At 40.7% G+C, this 20,480-nt stretch overlaps 2 protein-coding genes across 2 annotated transcripts; both read right to left on the bottom strand.

Moving 5' to 3' along the window:
- Positions 1-419: 419 nt before the first annotated feature.
- Positions 420-7,202, bottom strand: LOC132459614 (arrestin domain-containing protein 3-like). Its single transcript, XM_060054260.1, has 6 exons — positions 6,284-7,202; positions 2,173-2,233; positions 1,852-1,996; positions 1,512-1,608; positions 1,078-1,334; positions 420-772 (listed from the first exon to the last, which is right to left on the bottom strand). The coding sequence occupies exons 1-6, from the start codon at positions 6,543-6,545 to the stop codon at positions 533-535; spliced, it is 1,062 nt and encodes a 353-aa protein (XP_059910243.1). The 5' UTR covers positions 6,546-7,202; the 3' UTR covers positions 420-532.
- A 2,764-nt stretch (positions 7,203-9,966) lies between these two features.
- On the bottom strand, positions 9,967-12,443 carry LOC132459609 (arrestin domain-containing protein 3-like). The gene is made up of 6 exons (XM_060054255.1): positions 12,040-12,443; positions 11,846-11,912; positions 11,585-11,729; positions 11,362-11,464; positions 10,998-11,260; positions 9,967-10,654 (listed from the first exon to the last, which is right to left on the bottom strand). Exons 1-6 carry the CDS (start codon positions 12,293-12,295, stop codon positions 10,553-10,555), a joined length of 936 nt encoding a protein of 311 aa, XP_059910238.1. The 5' UTR covers positions 12,296-12,443; the 3' UTR covers positions 9,967-10,552.
- Positions 12,444-20,480: the final 8,037 nt, after the last annotated feature.

Below are 20,480 nucleotides of genomic sequence, written 5' to 3'. Positions count from 1 at the left end.
CGTGGAGGAGACAACCTGTCTCCTTGGATTTTGGTCTTCTGCCGAGGTCCAGAAAAAGTTCCACCATTGTTCTTGTTGTTTGAAACTGCGAGGGTTGCTGGTAAAGCGGAGACGTAAGCAAACGTTTGTAGTGACGTCATGACGTTGCTCTCGCCGGCTCCGTGGCTGGCTCTCGCCGGTGTGAAACCAACCGGTTCTTAACTGGGGTAAGGCTGGAACCAGTTTGGAACTGGCCCTAGCACCAGCCCGGAACTGGCTCTCGGTTCTTTTTGGTGTGAAAGCGGCATCAGTGGCCACGGAGGCTAAATGAACACCATATTACTGCAGCCTATGGACACTGAATATCAAAGGGAATAACAGTACAATTACAATTACGCATTTAGCAGACGATGTAAAATGCAAATAACAACCTTAATATATAACATGATGAGTCATATAACATGATAGTCATTGTTTCAAATTCCATCATTTCAAATCGACTCAGCATTTCAAATCCATGTCAGATGCTGGTTGTTGTTGTTCGTTGTTAAGTTCAAGACAAGGGGGGATACAGGCTGTATGTCCCGTAGGAGGGAGGCGGAGGTGGGGCAGAGGGTTCAGAGGCTGCTGAGGTAGGTGAAGGGTTCCCGAACGCCTCAAAGCCATAGCCCCCATAGCCCCCATCCGCCCCATCGGCAGGAGGCTGACCCAGGCCAGGTGATGCTGTGGCGGGCAGGATGACGATGGGGAACTTGACCTCTGGGTCGAATTGGTACTTCACGTCCAGATAGACCTAACGGGCAAGACATGCATGGTTACAAAGCAAGAACCAAGTGCTGGCATCCAACAACAAATCAACAGAAATATAAAAACTCAAGAAAGGCACAGACACTCCAAAAGACGACTTCAACAAAGTATTTATACTTTGTTACTCCACATCCGTTTGCATGACTTGTTAACAAAGCAGTACACATCAGATCACAGAGAGTGCTTCCACTCTGTGTCCTCTGTGCAGGACTTCGGCGGACGATAGTGATAGTGATAGGTTTATGAGGGGAACCAGATAAAGATGTTTGTTGGCAACATCAAGATACACACCTTGAGTCTGTACTCATGTTTAATGATGGAACAGTTCAAGATGGACACTTCGGTGGTGGCGGGGGCGGTGATGACCCTGATCACTTTCTGGCCGGCGGAGTGGGGGATGGGCTCCCCCACCTCTTTCACCAGGTCTTTGGTCGTTACTTTTCTCTTCCCATTTGCAAAAAAACTGGTCTTTAAGTACAAGCAGTACTTGGGTTTAATGTCCCGGGATGAACTGTTCTGAATGTAGGCTGTGACTTGAATGGCCTCACCTGCAAGGCATAAGGCAGACAATTGGCAATTGAACGAATGAATAAATGACTGCATTCATTGATTTATCGTTGGTAACAAAATATAGATGGGAGACAAGTTTTTTTCTAAGGAGGTTTGTTGTATTATTTGTATTGAGTATTGAACTAAAGAAATGTGGAAACATGAGGGAATTTTACCTGGACAGAAGGACATTTTATCAATGTGAACATCCATAGTCACTTTTCCTGAGTTGAAGAGTTTTAGTTTCTGGTGTTTGATACTATGCTGTGGAATCTGAAAGAACAGAAACACAATTACAATTTGTAGGATAGACCTAAAACACCTGGGGTGCCTTATACATAACTGATTACATTACATTACATTTTAAAAATGTTTTAGGCGGTATTTCTACTTTGAAGATGAGGCTTCTACTCGCCCTTTACCATAATATTCCAAAAAACAAATTATGATAAATATAAATAAGACTTTAGCTTAGTTACTCAAATGTGTTAGAAAGGCTAGAAGCCGGATCATTACCATCATTTCTGGACTACAGCTGGCTTTGGAAATAACGGTGAAGGGAGCATTAGCTTTGCTATCTCGGCTCATAGACCTACTCAGATAGGCCTTCACCCTGTACTGGATTTTCCCAGTGAAGCTTTTGAAGGATGGTGGAAGATCTCTGAAATTCATTTTGGAAAAGATTAAATAAAATTAATAAGCTGAATTGTGAAACATTATTTACTTTGCATTTGTTTTTTCATAAAGAAAGTTAAGTTGAAACAAAACATCCAAAATAGCATAAGGTCCACTCTTGATAGCAGATAGAAAGTCATGATAGAAATAAATGTAGCATACTCTGAAGGAATCTGGAAGTTGAATGGGTAGGCATAGCACCCTCGGCCAACCGTTTGGCTTTCTATTACGAAAACATTAGAATGTTAATTGTGGCAAAAATTGTGCAGTGTATTGAAACAGAAAGTGTGTGCATACAATTATTTAATGATAATTTATCCAAAAGACAAAGGTATATTTGAGGGAAATGTGACAATAAAAACCAGGTTAGGTAAATTAGGAGAAACCAGCCAGGTTAGGCTATTTGAAAGAATCTATCTGAAAAATCCTGATCCTCCTTTCAGGCCTCATTCTAAAGCCCCCCAAAAAACATGACTAGATCACTAGCGTTAGCAATAGGTTCTCAAAAAACCTTGTGGAGGACTCAGGTAATGTGCAATGACAGGCATGTGACAACAATTATAAAGTATGAATGTAGATTTAATTGTCATTATATAACGATGTTTTGTTGATGTCATAATAAGATGTGACTAATATGTCTAACTTTAACTTTATTTTGGTACAACCGCAAGAAGCTGATAAAAATTTGAGAGATTCTGATTACAGCAGTGTATATACATAATGCACATTAGGTGTGGGAATCTCTTGGCACCTCACGATTCGATTCCGATTATGAGGTCAACGATTCGTTTCTAAAACGATTATCGATGCATCTCAATGCAACAAAAAATTGTATAGGCCTACATTTCCATGCGTGATTTTCAAAAATATATATATACATCTGAATTTGCTACCCAGAGTTTGCTAATCACTTCCTACTTTTGTGATGATCATTAAAGACATCAACAGATTAATTAACTTATCTAATATTTTATTAGAGAAAAAGCTTTTGTCACAAATATGACTTTCTAGAACAATGCAATAATTAATGCAGCTTGCATTAAAAAACTACGTTGGCGCATTGCATTCACATCACAAATAAAAAATCAGGTTATCTCGTAATTATGACAAAGATCTCATAATTATGAGAAAATATCTCATAATTACGAGATATTTATGTCATAATTACGAGATAATTATCTCATAATTACACAGTATTCAAAGACATTCCCGAAATTCAGCCGTGGTGCAGAGTTACAGGCACTCCGAACAAGTCGCCCAAATGCGCTGTTTTGGTGTCTGTAGCTATAATGCAATTGAGGAGGAATGAGGCGGGTCATGGAGGAGGGTGGGGGTGTGGCCCTGAGCAGCTTGCAGCCACGGTACCATGCACTCTGTTTACAGTGGATGTATAGCAATGGGAGGCGCACACAGCTTTTAGCCGTGTTCTGTAAATATTCTAGAACACACGGGAGTCCTTGAGCTCTTTATCTAAATAATATCAGACACAGATATCTATATCATATAATATAATATATATTATCACGGCAAAAGCTGTGTGAGCCGATATTATGAATCTCAAACGACCGCGTTGGGTTATCCGTTCCTGGTTCTTCCACGTCCACATCAATCTGAAGTAGACTGAACCGCGACATGAAGGAGAAAGGGATTGTTGCCGGGCAGCGCTTAGGCACCTCCGCCTCCTGCAGCGCCGAGGCGGTGGTCCCTCGGCAGCGGGAAGCGGGGCTCAAGCGGGAGACATTTGCAGCCAACAATCACTTTCTCCTCCATGTCATGTTCTTGAGGGAGACAAAGCCAAAGTTCCTTTCCCCCAATTCCTTCTCAACCATGGCTGAGATAACCCCACTACAGTCTCGTTGTGGAAATACAAGAGACGTCAAAGAACCGACAGCAAACACTTGCGTTACAGTGTGTAATCACACACACACATGTGGCGCTCGCACGGTCTGGCGGGCCAAATTCTCAGGGCGGGCAAGGCAGAGAAAGGGGAGGAGCTTAGATGCTTTATGACGACATATGGGACCACATTCCAAATCAGCGCACTTGAGCCTCCGTTTTCTTCAAAGGTGAGCAGAACACCTAGTGCTCGTTTTACACCGAACGCAAGTTTTAACCACTGGGGGACCATAGGCAGGCTAGGGGAACTAATATTTATGTTAGAAAACCTCATAAAGTGAGATTTTCATGCCATGGGACCTTTAAGGATTTTCTATTTAGCAACAATTTCAATAGCGTCGCCATTATTAACTCTAGAGCCCCAAAACTTGTTCCATAGGGATGGCCTCTATATGGTCTTAGTGCAACCATTAGTTTAGAAAAATATATCTGTTCTTATTTTTTAGGAATTTCTCTTTGGCAAAAATGTCAATGTCCATTTTTTTTTTGCAACAATTTCAACAGGGTTGCCATTATTGATTATAGAACCCCACAACTTGTTCCGTAGAGGCATTGCCTCTTTATGGTCTTACTACAACCTTTAGTTTTGAAAAATATATCTCTTATTATTTTTGAGGAATTTTTATAGTAACAAATTCAAAAGTTTTCGCCATTATTGACTCTAGAGCCCCAAAACTTGTTCAATAGAGGCTTGGGCTCATTATGGTCAGACTACAACTTTTGGTTTGGAAAAATATGGGCCATGCCTATATGGAACAAGTTTTGGGGCTCTAGAGTTAATAATGGGGACGCTATTGAAATTGTTGCAAAATGAAAAATCCTTTAAAATAAGTAGAGATATATTTTTCAAAACTAAAGATTGTAGTAAGACCATATAGAGGCCATGACTATATATAATCTAATGGCGACGGCGGTATTTAAATTTGACCATTGTGGTCGTTTTCTATTTTGCACTTTGCAGACGATCCCTATGGTCGCGACTGAAAGCCGACAGCTCATAGAAGCCAATGCAATTCACCGTTCGCTATAAAGACAGCTCGTTTGGATGAAAACAATGTTGTAGCTGGGTCTCTAGGTTACTTACATTTAGCTTGAGGTGTCATTGGTGACGATGTTGCGACACCAATGTCGCAACATCTTTACGGAGGTACCGAGTCCGACCAACAATCAACTGAACCACATGTTGTGGAAGACTAGGCTATGGGATTCTGATGTCGTAATTACGAGATAACCATCTCATAATTACGAGATACATATAGGCCTATCGTAATTATGAGATAATTATCTCGTAATTATGACATAAAGATCTCGTAATTATGAGATAAGAATCTCGTAATTATGAGAAAGATAAAAGATCTCGTAATTATGAGATATTTTCTCATAATTATGAGAACTTTATGTCATAATTACGTGATAACCTGATACTTTTTTTTGCGATGTGAATGCAGTGCGCCACCGTACAAAACAATAGCCTATGGAAGTATGTAAAAAATAGGGTTCAGTTTTCTTTTCTTTCTAATCTTTCTTTTCTATGTCATTAAAGAAAAAGCTGCTCTTGAATTAAAAGCCGTTATTGTGTCTGGCTGTGAGTTTGCGTGCATGCGTAGGCTGATTCGCAATCGTGTCAAGACAAATCTGCGACGGAGTATTAGGGCCACGCATGAAGAATTATTTTTTTTTTGCTGTGACGAGATTAAAATCGACATGTCGACTAGTAAATTAACACGTCTGCTCAGGTCCTCCACCTGAACGGACGATTTTTTCCGCACAATCTTTTCAGCGTCCTTACACTAATCACCAGACTGTGGCTCTGCGCTAAAACAGCGAGGATCTCTTTATTGTTAAACCCGATTCTGAAATGCAATTTTACCAAATTATCCACACAAGCCATTGGATTCAGTGCAGGCCCTGTGGAGAGGTTGCTATCTCTCCCAACTAATTTAAACTGTATCCTCGACATTTCGAGTTTAATGTAGACTTTAAAGTCGACAAATCGAGACTAAAGTCGACATAATAGGCCTATTTCAACTTTATTATCGACATTTCGAGTTTAATCTCGACATGTCAAGGGTATAGTCGACATGACCTTTCAACTTTATTATCGACATTTCGAGTTTAATTTCGACATGTTGACTTTAAAGTTGACGTGTCGACTTTAATCTCGTCACGGCATGTGTGGCCCTAATACTCCGTCGTAGCAGGCGAACAAATTTAAAAAATAATAATAATTAAAAATATATATTTAAATTCAGATTATTAATTTATCTTCATCGAGACCGAATCGTTTCAGAGAATCGCGATGCATCGAAGAATCGATTATTTTCCCCACCCCTATTGCACATATGAATGAGATTCATGTTGTAAACAGCACACTTACCCTGTCCTTTGAACTCCTGTATGACGGATTGCTTAATACTAAAGAACTTCTCTTTGCTAGAGTAAACGACTCCAGTTTTGCCATATTGTTCCGTCCATAAGACATTGGCCTTCCCCTTGATCTGCACATAGAGTGAATTGATCTTACAATCTTTTGAAAGTTCTAATTTGATGTTCCCTGAGATCCAATCTCCTCCAGTAAAGGTGCCTTCATTGTTAATGTGATTGTAAGACACCGAGAAATCCTTCACAGTGTCTTCCATGGCCTCGCAACTTGGCCTAAATGAGAAGTGAAGGAGGGATTGCTCCGTCGAGCAAGGAGCTAACGTATACAATGTATTTTAAGGCATTTCCCGACACTCCCCCTTTCGTTATTTATTAATCCCATGCTGACCATTGAACCTCAGGTGCACTTAAAACTGCGCTACACCCAAAAATGTCTGTGTAAAGGAAAAAAGGTTTTAGTTTGAAAAGTGTTATTTTCAGCCTCCTTCCCTTCTGATTTATAAATTCCTTGTTTGCTGTAGTCTGATAAAAAAATATAGATTAAAAGCAAACAGAGCCTACTACGGCCTATCCCGATGAGGTGTACGTAGAGGACAAGCACACTTGTTTGAAGCGCTCGCTGCTGTTTCCTGGCAAAATGGCTTTGGGTCACACGTTATACCCATTCCCTATGGATTTAGAGGGTACTTTATCCTGGGATAAGCATCTCGATGGCTAGGGAAGTCTACCAGATGGGGCGCTGCAATAGAGTGAGCCGGGGAAAGGTTAATTTAGGTAAATTAGTATTACATCCTATTTATTTAGCCTATTGTCAATTTATACATTGACAGTCCCTTTAAAAAGGACCTTACCCATGGATCCTAACTCGAGATGCCCCGATGATTTTGATTTGTGGTAGGCCTGATAGAACTAATTTATTCAAAAATAAACCAAAAGCATATTTTAAATATCTTTTGCCGCTTTTCCACTGCATGGTACCAGCTCGACACGACTCGACACGACTCGACTCAGCTCGCATTTTTTGCGTTTCCACCGCGGTACCATGGTATCTGGTACCTGAAGTGGCTGCTTTTTCTAGTAGGCCTACCTACTCGCTCTAGGTTCCAAGCGAGCTGAGCCGATGCTAAAAGGTGACGTCGGCAGACGGCCGGCGACTGATTGGCCAGAGAGTGTGACGAAGTCACGAGAGCGACATGGCAACCATGCTGGTAACATCCATAGCAGCGCCGCAGCCAACATGTTCCACTTCTCCAACTTCTTCAACATGCCAGCTAATAATAGTAATGCGATCGATGTCCTCCATTGTTGTTATGTGGGTTCTGTCCATGTGTGGGTTGCGTATGTGTTGTTTGCGTCGCGTACACAAATACGTCACGGCCCTTTCGCGCAGCCGACCCCGCCCACGTCCAGGAGGTACTATTTGCGGTGGAAAAGCACCCGTGCTGCTACCGTGTCGAGTCGTGTCGTGTCGAGTCGAGCTACATGTGCGGTGGAAAAGCGGCATTAGTGTAGGCCTTTAACAGTGATGCATCACAACTAAATTAAAAGAAAAACAAAGCATTTGTCAAATCTCTAAGCAGCATCCACATCATCATCATCATCATCATCATCATCCTCGTCAAGCTAGGCAACAGGATGTGTAGTGGCTCGGCGTATCCCTCACAGGCAAAGGTTCAGGGTTTAAACCCTAATGTCAGACAAATAACTTCCTAACAACCAGCTGCTCCTTATCCACATCATGGAGACCGTGAGTGAGTGACTGTGAGTAAAAGCATCAATTTGACAGAATAGGCCGACTGAAGGGGAGGAGAGGTGAGATTGTTGACAAGCCACAGCGGTGAGGCCAAACTCCATGTGACGGCTGCTCATCTCTGTGCGCCATGAAGGTCGTTAGGCCTCCACGGTTAAAAGAAATGGCCTACTGGATCTATTAATCATCTTTCATCCATTCTAAAGTCAAGGCAATAATATATTGTTGATCAAAAACGCCACTATGTTTTAGGTCTGCTGTGTGTCATTCAGGCAGCCTAACTACTTCACAATACTTGGCATGCTCGCATGCTGGTTGAGCGTATTTGAGAAATAGAGAGTGAGCACAAGTTGAAGGGCTTGTCATTGCTTTACACAACTGTATGAACTGGATCGGAAACTTGTGTGTGTGTGTGACTGAAAGAAAATGTTATATTCAAATGAAGTAATGTGGACATTAATACATTTAAATGTATTTCTCTCGTCTGGTACTTTAGCACGTTAATGCATGTTTAATGATGGCAGTTGTGAAGTATAATGGTTCTACTATATTCTAATTAACAAGAACTACTAATATTGTCAACATCACAATTCATAATAAACAGCTTTTTTAGGTGTACATTAAAAAAATATGATTGATAAAGACATGTTCTTTAAATGTAAATGGATGAAGAGAATTATATTTGAAGGGAATGCAAATATAACTTATTTTTTTGGATCCAGAAATATATCATTTTATAAAAATGATATACTAGATGAATACTTATTGGCTTCATCTTTTTCCGTCATATTTGAAATAATGGATCGTAATACATAAGATTGATAAATAACCAGATGTTGGAATAAAACTCAGAAATCCCAATGGTAATATAGACATATTTATAGCATCGGTACAACCAAACCTCAATGCATTAAAAGAAGTCCAAAACAAAGAAGTTTGACATTTTTAATAAAAAGATTTACTGTATATATTCAATATATATAGATAGATAGATAGATAGATAGATAGATAGATAGATAGATAGATAGATAGATAGATAGATAGATAGATAGATAGATAGATAGATAGAAATATGGTTGCAGATTGTCGCAATAAAAAGAAGAAAGAGTACAAAGAAATGTTGGTATTACAATGGTTCGAAACAGGGAATAAACCTGAAAAGAAATCTTTGGCAAATACCTGGTGAAAGAGCCACAATGAACAAAAATAAACCTCTCCACTGGCTTTAGCACTGAACAAAAATAGCAAATTATAGAATTTGTAAAGTTGTATTTAAGGTTGAGTACTGTCTAGGCTTGTATTATACAGGATTTAATAGCTAGAATGCACTCGGAAGACACGTTTCAAAAAGCATCCTAATAAAGCTGTATTGAAGAATTTCAACTTTGTTGTCCGGATACAGGAATACAACAGCTGGCCTCGTAACTTAATTTATAAGCTATAACTCACTGTCCCCTCTGAAATATATTGGACATTAATTAGAAAGCTCAGAAAACGTAGCACATCATGTCAAATCTGTTACCCTTCAACATTATTGGGATGCAAATTGTTAAGGCTAGTTGACGAAAAATGATTCCTTGCGGGACACTTAGTGTCTGTAGTATTTGATTTCATTTACCATGATGAGGGGTTAAAACATGATTGGTTAATTAAAACATAAAACTTGATTCCTACCTGCACAACTATTTGGTCTTGACACATTTTGACATTCAAGGAGGCAGAGTTATGGCAAAGTAGAGAAGGAAAGGTAAATGCTAACCTCAGGAAAATCTGCCAGAGTTTTTACATTTATCTTTAAAAAGTCACAACTTTGACGATAACTTGTAACGGCAGTGAGAGCTAAAATATGGTTGGGAAACAGAAATCTCGGATGTTTGGCCGTGGAATTCAGTCAGGCATTTTTCCAGAAAGATTGGTTTGAATGTTGATAGCATTAATTGGTGTAATATTTCATGTTAAAGAACATTTATGAAATAGGAGGAATAGAACAGAAGAGATAGATATCAACATTCTACTTCAGTAACAAAAGGAAGGACTAATTCAATTGTAATACTGCATTGTAACACAGATAATTACAAAGAATATCGAATTAATTAACATAAAATTGTGCTTAACCCTGTCATCGGTAATTGGGTGTCAACGAAAACATTTGTTAAGCCATTCAGGCCTATCCAGCACATTGACAAGGTTTAAGATACACAAAAGTCCCGGATGTAAACATGGTCATTCCATGCAAAGCAGGAATTTGAAAATGTCTTTCTGAGGTCGATTCAACTGGGCTATCTACTTCAACACTCACTTGGCCAAATAAATAGCATTCAAACAATAAAATCATTTTTCAGGGTTTGGGAAAATATCTCACGGACAAGAATGCGAGAATATTAACTTAACTAGTATTCTAGAGTTTAGAGTTTTATATATATATATATATATATATATATCACTTAATATAATATAATATAATATATATATATATATATATATATATCCACAACAGATGAGTTTCTATCATACTCACACATGTGGTGGTGGAGCTAAAGAGTCCTGCAGAAGATTGCCGATGACAATAGGACACAGCACTGTGAGGTCAGGGGAGTACTTGACAGAAAAGCACACCTAGGAAGTTGCAGAAAACAGTCAGCAAAGACTATGCAAATCAATTTTCGCCAATGCACGCAATTGCCCTGTTCAAAATGCAAGCTGCATTTTGAACAGTGTCTTGTCAGAAACATGCCGGAAGTTCTGCCTCAAATCGAACAAACAGCATGGAGAAGGGAGAATGCTGTTTGGTTATTAGTTACCCTCTTTAAATCACAATATATTCCACCAGGCTCTGCTGGATCTGCAGCAGGTGGACCGTACTCAGAACAGGCATAACTGAGGTGGGTACCCTAGTGTCGTCACAAGATGTATTTCCTACTCTTTTATAAAACGTGCATTACAACCATTATTCACTTACCTCAATTACGTAACTGACTTCCAAGATGGCACAGTTGGAGATTGAGAAAGGTACGGTTGAAGGTATAGTGATTGTGAGCTCACTGTGAGCCTCAGGGCTATGGCGACCCACAAGGCCAGTCTGCCGGGCCAGAGTTTGCTCAAACTTCCGGTGTTGGACATGGTTAAGAGTGTAGAACATCTGTATCTGAAGAAGGCGTGCCTTGGTGGTGGCTGGTCGAGATGATGAGTTGCTGAACTCACACATGATTTTGACTTCTTCCCCTGCATTCAGAACAAAGGCATTTAAAGACAAAACGAGTTTGAACCTGCTGTCTTGTATCTTGTGCCACAAGGCAGAAGCAACGTTTGCCGGATTTCCTTACCGGGGAGAAAAGCTGCCCTCTCAAGACGAACATTCATTGAAATGGGACCAGATGCACACCACAGGCTGCACACCGTCATACTGTTGGAGCCGGAGAGAGGTGCCTAGAAGAGCAATATGGAGAGGACATAATGAGTCTCAATCTGAATGGACAGGCATACAAAATATGTTTAATTGGAGTTTAAGTGCTGGCCCTACTGTTGCAGTCTGCCTTGGTACTTTACCATAAGTTCGTAGGTTAGATTGCAACGGTTTGCAAAGTTGACCTCAGTTTCAAACTCTTTAGTGAGGTGCCATGGCCTATCGAAACCCACTATCAAAGTGTAAGCTATTTGACCAGCGAACCCCTTGAAAGAAGACGGGAAGACCCTTGGTGGAAAAAAATAAATAAAAAGACTGACTGGTTACAAACCAAAAAAGCATACAACAATATGTCTACAAAAGATCAGGCCTACAAATCACTTTCAGAAAAACGTCATACACACCCTTGTGGGATTTGACATGTAAACGGATACACATGCGTTCCAGGTGGAAATTTGGACTGAACGGCATCTGCAGGCAGTGGGATAAAGTGAAAAAAAAAAAAGTTAAAAGTAAAGTTAAATGCACATTGTATACGGATTCACATCGAATCGTTTCATTCTGAAATCCTGTCAGATTTTGAGTTGTTTACGCAGACCTTCGCGGTTCATCATGATAACATTTTTGAAGTTGAAATATACAACTTTTGCAGATACGCCATGTCTTTTCTTCCCTCCCTTTCTCCAGGCAACATTCGCTTTGCCTTTCAGTGTCAACGTGATAGAATTGATCACGCATTCTTTGGTAAGTTCGAAGGAAATCTTTCCAGTCATCAAGTCGCCGCTTGAATAAACGTTACTCCCATCCCGCCTTTGGAAATTTATGTTGAAATTCTTGATGGTTTGTCCAAACATGATCACGTTAATGTGGCGATATTCCCCGAACAAACGAAAGCTTTCCCGAAGTCAACAACATGGCTCCCAATGCAACAACAAACACGATGAAGTCAGTTTTGGTGTTACGCGTTGGCTTTCCTGGGCGGCGTTCCACTTCTATTGGTGGACAGCAGCCTACGGTGTCCCAACGGGGCGCGTTCCAATATGAAACCGACTTGACGAGGCGCACTTTATGAATGACAATGAAAAGGGCTCATTGGAGCAACATCAACGTAAATCCTTGCTTGTTGCGTCAAGTTCCTGTGATCTCATTGGTGTCATTTTGCTTCTGCATTTGTTTTAAATAGCCTATGCCACTGAATGGGGAAGAGATCTGTTTATCTGCATCAGTCAATATCGGCCACGACAGTAATTGGGTATTAGGAGTCATTACGATTTTATTGTATGGTTGTTATTAAGTAAGGACATGGCAAGCAATCGGTGTGGCACTGGTTACCATGTGTGTGAAGTTATCTGATACTGACAAGGCGGTGGAAACTACAGGAGATAGGCTAGGCTTACTCCTTGGGAGACTACAAGCTGAAAAGGCCTACTTTGAGAGGATGCTTTCTGAACCGTTACAAAGCATACTCGAACGCGTCATTTCCGCACAGGTATCGACCGGTGGTCATGAACTTTCTCTATTGTTGTTATTATGGTAATAAGGCCGCTGTGTAACCTAACCTAGAGATATTTAGGTTAGAAAAGTAGGTACTCTCTGGCTCTGATCGAAGCCATCTCTACCAGTGGCTGCAGTTCCAGAACCGCTGTCATATGACTGCAGTTTTAGGAGCCTCGTTTTAACTGAAACTGCCTCTTCGATGCGAAATCATCATTATAATAATAATAATCACTTAATAATATTCACTAAAACGTGAGGAAACACAACACGTAGAACGCCTAACCATAACCACATAAATAGCTAAACCATACCATACCGAAACCATGAACCTAAATCTCTAACCTAATGCTTAAACTTACCCATCTCTAAACTAATTCCTAAATGTAACTAGGCCTAAAACCTAATTTCTTACCTAAAACCTAAACTGAACTCTAACCAGTCATTTTTAAAGCCAATAAAGTATTGAAACTATTTTTATACAAATACAAACTAGGTGTCACTGTAACCGAACTGCGGTCCAAGGAGTGCAATCGAAGAAGCCCTTATTCGATGGCCAATCCCATTCCCCCTCTTGACCACCAGGTGGCACCAAATATGCACAGACGTTGAGTACATTGTCTTCACTACATACGAGGTGGTACCGTAACATGAGTGACGTCTCCACAGGCTTGATGAACAAATAAAGATCAAATATACAGCAACTGTTCAGATAATCACCCTTTAAGATTGTATATATAGTCTTGGTTTAAATTCGTTCATAATAAACATCAAATTAAAATAATAGGCTGCTGATACACAGATTGGCTCTCGTTGTTTGGCTGGAGAGATGATAATGTGTACCGCAGCCGGCACAACAGAATGAAATGTCACTTGAGGGCAGTAAAGCACAACTTACAGAACAAATACCTTGACAGGGACCGGCTGGGACTGGATATGGCTCAGAAATATGTCGGCATATGGAAACACTTCTTATAACGACTATGTCTATGTTATAAGGACTAGGCCTATATCAAGCAAATAAATAAAGACCACCACAAAATACGGATCAGTTCCCGGTGCACTTTATTTTGAAAAACAGTTTTAACAGGGCTGATATTGTGGATTATACTTGTATTATTATTTCAAAACTGCTGTTTATTGCACTGATTATAAAGCAGTCCAACTTTATGAAATAGTATTATACAGATTGGACAAGGGTTTCTCTGTCAGCATACTAGGAATTGTTGAGGTTTTCAGACAGCACAGCACAGCTCAGTCAACAACCTGTAATCATGTCCATCATTTAATCTCTTTAAACATCCATTAGATGGACAGAGGCTCCACTGAGATTGTGTCTATAAACTGAATTTATTGTTACCGCCAGGCGATCCCAGTAGCATCTGGCATCTCCTGCTGCATTCGATGTTCCTAAAGTTTTCATTTGATTTCTCTACAGCTAATACATCCTTGCATAAAAGGTTCCCTTTTTTTTGGGATTGTCATTCAGAGGTTGTTTTGTGTTGAGTCCCATTCATTAAGTAAATGATTGAAATACTGTCTGCACATCATCAAACTGGGTTTGATTCAGGCACAGAGACAGGTCGTGTGTGTTCTTGTGTTGAAGTCCCTGTCAATCTGTGCATACATTATACTACAGTAGCAAGGTGATCTGGTTGCTTGGAAACATGAATGTCTATTTGCCGTGGGTTTGTGTTTGGCACATTCCACTACCAAGTTACAGATCTCAGGCAGCAGGAGCTTTCACAAACACAAATGCATGCCCACACAAACACACAAACGCACACAAGCACATGCAAACCCATACACACATACACTCATGCATGCACTCACACAAGCATGCACACACACGTGGAAATAGACACAAACAAGCACAAACGAACAATCACCTAGCAGCTATAGCTTACAGTTTGCCAACCCATCTAAACCAAGCAGACATGGACACACACACTGGCTTTCTTACATGTTATCCAGCTCATACATGTTTACACTTCAGTATGTATCCACACAACGGGCCGCCATTGACTGCATGAAGATGCAATGGTAACATTTGTCACGTTTTAAAGAGAATTATTCAGCAGCTTTCAAGTTGGATTTTGGTGTATTTATTGATTTGTGCCGCTTTTGGGGTATGTTGTATCTACAACTTTGTTGAACTTTATATAGTACGCTATATTCTTTGGGGGTGGGGTAGACTACTCGATCATTGGGCTAATCCATGGCTTATTACGGTCAAATGATCATTTCAAGATATTTCTTTCCCCATTTCTCCGACTTTTTTGTGTGACGCATTAAACAACTCTCCTCATCTCTGCCGCATTGTAGCAGCTGCTTATAAGACCTCCTTCCTACCTCAAACTCTACTCTGCCGGTCCTTTTATTCCTTTTGTTTGATACGTATAATGAAAAGTTAGAAATGGAGTTGCTCACCGTCACACTCAAGCCTGCCATTAATTTGACATTGGTTTCCTCATCTGCATCGAAAACACTTTTGTTTCTTTGCTACTCAACCACAAAAAAAATCCATATTGTTGAACTATATGGGATAATACACCACCTATTCCGGTATGTTAGATCCAAATGTGAATGCGAAGGAACAGGCCTAGAGGATAAGCTGAGGCATTGATCTGTAGTCTCTACACACTGCAGTTAATCCCCAGGGTCAGCTGTAATGACATTGAGGAGCTCCTCTGGCAGTTGGCACCACTGCCATTTGCAATTTAGATGGATGGGAAGCAATAGTGGGAAACTGGGGGTGCAACCGCATTGGAAGATTGAAGTCTGGGGTGTGTGTGTGTGGGGGGGTGGGTGTGTGGGGGGGTGGGGGGGTGGGGGGGTGGGGGGGGGGGGGGGGGCGGAGGGGTAGAGAAGGACTGGGTAGGAGTGAGTTAGAATAAGGGAGGAGAAGTAGAGATGATGAAATTGGATGAAGAAGAAAGGCATGTGGCTGGGGGTGGGGTGGTGAAGGAGAGAGGATTGCACTGCTTCGGGGAAATGTCCGGCGTGGGTGAGAGAATGGAGTATGTGGTTTACAAAGATAGCAGTAAAAAGAGTGGAATATAGATGTCAGGAAGGAATTAACTAGTTTAGTGTTAGTAAGTTCCTCAAAATACATTGGAGAAAGACATGAACCATGTCTGTGTGTGTAAGATTGATCGATATCCCAGATAACTCACTCTGACAAGCTGAATGCTAAAGCAAAGGTAGGCGATTTGGAGAGTAAGCTTGATTTTGACACTTCGGTTATGCGCAGAATGTGTACATGTGCGATACAGCAATAAGTGTACATGGGCATGTGCAGGCAGGTAGCTGGTCAGTTAGATAGACGGACAGGTAAGCCAGCCAGTCATTTAGTTTGGGCCAAATTAAGTTATCGGAGAAGCTAATTAAAGGCCTGCCACTGTCACAGATACCAGATTATTATTTTTATTTAAGAGAATAAGAGAATCTCAGCAAACATGTAAAAAAATGCTTCTAAAATAAATACTCTAGCTTTATGGAAACGAAATCTGTGAAGAATGATAAATGGTAATAACAATGAAAGTTTTGAGTATACTGTGCGACCATAAGGTATGTACGTCAATTATTACAAATTAGTTATTTACGGCCTCTTTTTGTGTCACTCAAATCCCTGATGTTTTGTTTGAAGAAGGAAGACGTACCAATGCATGCACATTGAACAGAAGGAGTTAGTCAGATTGGTAAAGTTATGTGCTTTTTTGGAGCCACTGAAAGAAATTCCTGAGGCAAAACAGGAAGCCACAGAGGGAACAGTTGGCAGCCCTAATCTTGGGCAGATCCTGTGATAGCTTTCTTCTCCACAAACAATGCGGGCTGGGGCTCTAAAGCGGTGTTTAAACACCAAACAACCAGCACTCTCTGTCAGCTCATAACAAATCCTGACTTGAGTCGACTTATTTGTTATGTCCCAAAAAACACAATTATTAAATTTGTTCCCATCACTCTAAATTATTGTAACAAGTTGAATCTCTCGCTCGCTCTCTTGCTCTCTCTTGCTCTCTCTGGCTCTCTCTCTCTCTCTGGCTCTCTCTCTCTCTCTCTCTCTCTCTCTCTCTCTCTCTCTCTCTCTCTCTCTCTCTCTCTCTCTCTCTCTCTCTCTCTCTCTCTCTCTCTCTCTCTCTCTCTCAAAGTGCAACGTAGGATGAGGTCAGAGCGGAAGAGCATCTTTTCCAAAGGGGCATAACAGTTGGACTACCATACAGGCTAGTAAAACCAATGCCGCCGCCATGATGTCATAACCAGACCGCCTGCTCTACGGTTAATGAGGCTTGGGCATAGAGTCTAGTACCACATGTGTGGAGCATTTTATCTCCTATGTCTCCCTTTGTCCAATTACTGCATGTCTCTTTCTGCCGAGAGAATATTTATGCATCACACATGTACACTATTAGGCAAGAGCACGAAATTATAATGTTTTAAATTGTATAATGTTTTTTTTGTTACCATAACTAAAACATCAGCCTAATGGAGAATGTGTTGCTGTGGTTAGAAACGCTGAATAGCTTTGTTATTATTTTTCTCTCAGACTAAGCCCTCCCTCCACAATTACCCTTCACCTTCCAAAAAAGAAGCGGAGCGCAACTGTGTCCTTTCTTTGAAAAGGACACAGGGAAGCGGTAAGACGTTGACACACATGGTATTGACAACTGCCAAACCGCGCTTCTTCTATACTGCAGTTTGAACAGGAAGTTCTGTCTTTGCTCTGCTTCAAAATATTGTTTCTTATTAAGACACTACTGATTATTGGGACCACTTTACAATACAGGTACATTCATTAACCATGAATTGAAATTAGTGAATGCATTAATAAAAATTACCTAACAATTAACTAACGGTTAATAACAATTAACAAATTGACTAGAAATAATTTACTAGGTGTTCATGTTAGCAAAGATTATGATTTTCATATTAACTAGGTATTAATTTATTCATGTTGAAATAGTTTGTTTTTTACAAATTAAAAAACAAGGTGCTTGTGAGTGATTGTGGTTGTGTGTCTGGAGATGATAAAAGAGCATTATTAAATGCTATTGCAGGTAACCGCAAGCAAAAAGATGAATTTGCTCTGAGCACGCACAGAGAATTGTCCTCAAACACAGGTGAAATTCTTGCCATAAGCTTTCCCTCAATTTCTTTTTTTCTCGGAAATCAAATCCGGTTGACCTCTGTACTCAGATCCACTTTATGACTCAGTGAAGACAGAACGGCCATCAATCATAGCATTGTTGGCCAGACTCTCACGCCAGAGCTACTCATTTCCTGTTTTGTAGTAATGCACCTTGATTGCATTAGTAGGCACTAAAAGACCATTAAAAAAGCAGGTTAGAGTACCAGAAAATGAATTCCTTTTCAGATGTATGTTACTTTCCCATGCAATGTGTCCTTTAGAGTATCATACCCTCCTGTTGTCCCACACAGCTGCTACCCAACCACGGCTTACACCGAGAAACACCATTGATATGGGATTAAAAGGCCCCGACACTTTATTGATTTCTGGAAGTTCAGTTATTATAGGAATGCAACCTTTTTTCTGACCTTTGTTATGGTCCAATCTGATCCAAGCGAAAGAAAATGGAGTTTGAGAGGAGGTGGTTTCAGATTGGGAACTCTGGCTGTAAGTACTCTAGTCTCTTATATCGCTTGTTCTACCATGATCCTTACATAGTACGAGGTCAAATGTTGCCGATATGTTAGTTTGGTTTACAGAATAATGCAACCCTTTACCTAATAGGGCATGACTAATTTACACACGTACACACTTGCTCAGACACACCCCAACACACACACACACACACACACACACACACACACACACACACACACACACACACACACACACACACACACACACACAGACGCACACACACACACACACACACACACACACACACATACACACACACAAACGAACATGCGGATGCACACACACATACACACACACTAACCTACACGCGCACGCATTCACCCACACACACAAATGCACACACAAACACGCACACTCGCACGCAAAAACTCTTTAACACAAACAGTTTGAGACATTTAATCCCAATGACGCATTCAAATAAAAGCGACATGCCATTTTCCTGTTTCGTTTTTTAGGTCATGCTCATCTGCAGCCTTTAAACACAGAGTGCCTAGCGAGAGCCTGCCTGCCCATTTAACGTTCTGTTGAGTCACATCAGCACCCAGCGCACGCTCAAACCAACTCAGGTCATCAGGAATGTCACCGATGGAATACCTGCCCAGAATTCAGAAAATGGCTGTGCATGAATCTAATTGATTTTTAAAGAAATCGTATTACATTGCATTTATAATACAAAGTCACAAATGTCTGTTCAGTCCTTATTAGATTATCAGATTTGGAATAATCATTGTCTTATGCCGTCGACTTACATTATGGTCAGTTACATTCAGACTTGCTGCCACTCCAAAGCCCAATATAGCCTATAACCTCTTATAACTCCAAGTCCTTGCAAAAAAAAAAAACTTGATTACTTGTGTTACAATGAAAACAGAAGATTAGGAACTCAAGGTCTTTATACATTACACTTTGACTTCAAATTACTATACAATTGAGATACAGACACTTGGCTCACGATAAGCTTAGCCCCTCTTGCTTCTCTATTGCATCAGCTGTTAACAAACACCACTTTCCCCCTTAATAAAATGTTGTTTCGGAGCCTTGCTGGAATTCCCATGCATATATGTTTGGCTGGTTGAGGATGGTGTTAACATTCTCTGTAATGGCTACCGCTGTTTACAAGTACAGATCAATTTAAGTACCAAGCCAATTGCTCGTATAGCTTTTATACGATGACGGCCATTATAGTTATCGCACATGAGGGTATATTCTCCCGCTAACTTTTGCTATTTTTGGGGCACTCAGATTCACATTTATTTTTCTTTGAACAAAACCCGAGGTTGGGACAGCGTCCTCATCAGCAGAAAGAAGGACCGGGGGAAGAGGAGGGGGTAGAGAATGAGGAAGAGGAAGAGGAAGAGGAGGAGGAGGAGGAGGAGGAGGAGGGCAGCAAGGGGGAGGAAAGGAGGGATGGAGGGAACAGCAAATGTTGTTCGGAGCTGGCAGTTTCAAGACGCCCCCATTTCAAGTTGCCTGAGACCAAAGAGTTCTACTACATTTGTGGGTGTTCGTGCGTGCATTCGCACGTGTGTTTGTATGTGTATGTGCGTGCATGTGTGTGTGTGTCGGGGGGGGGGGGGGGGGGATGTAGGTTTGGGTGTGTGGGTGTGCGTGAGAGAGATCAATCAAATTGAAGATGTTCAATAGGGGCTGGTGTAGTTGTAGCTGTACCTATTGCATTGCAACCATAACTATAATGGCAATATACCAATGTGCCACAGAAACACATAGTCTTTGGGAGGAAGACAGCCATGTCGTACTGTAAACATCAACACAAACATGAAAACGTCCACAGCCTAATCCTAAACTCAGACAAATTAATGAAAAGTATATCTTGTGCAGTATGATAAATCCAAAGGCAACAAAGGGAAGATGCTAGTTTC

The sequence above is a fragment of the Gadus macrocephalus genome, chromosome 6 (genome assembly GCF_031168955.1).
Source record: "Gadus macrocephalus chromosome 6, ASM3116895v1".
In the NCBI taxonomy this organism is placed as follows: Eukaryota; Metazoa; Chordata; class Actinopteri; order Gadiformes; family Gadidae; genus Gadus; species Gadus macrocephalus.
Note: the sequence above shows the minus strand (reverse complement) of the source record. Positions and strands in the feature narration are given on the sequence as shown.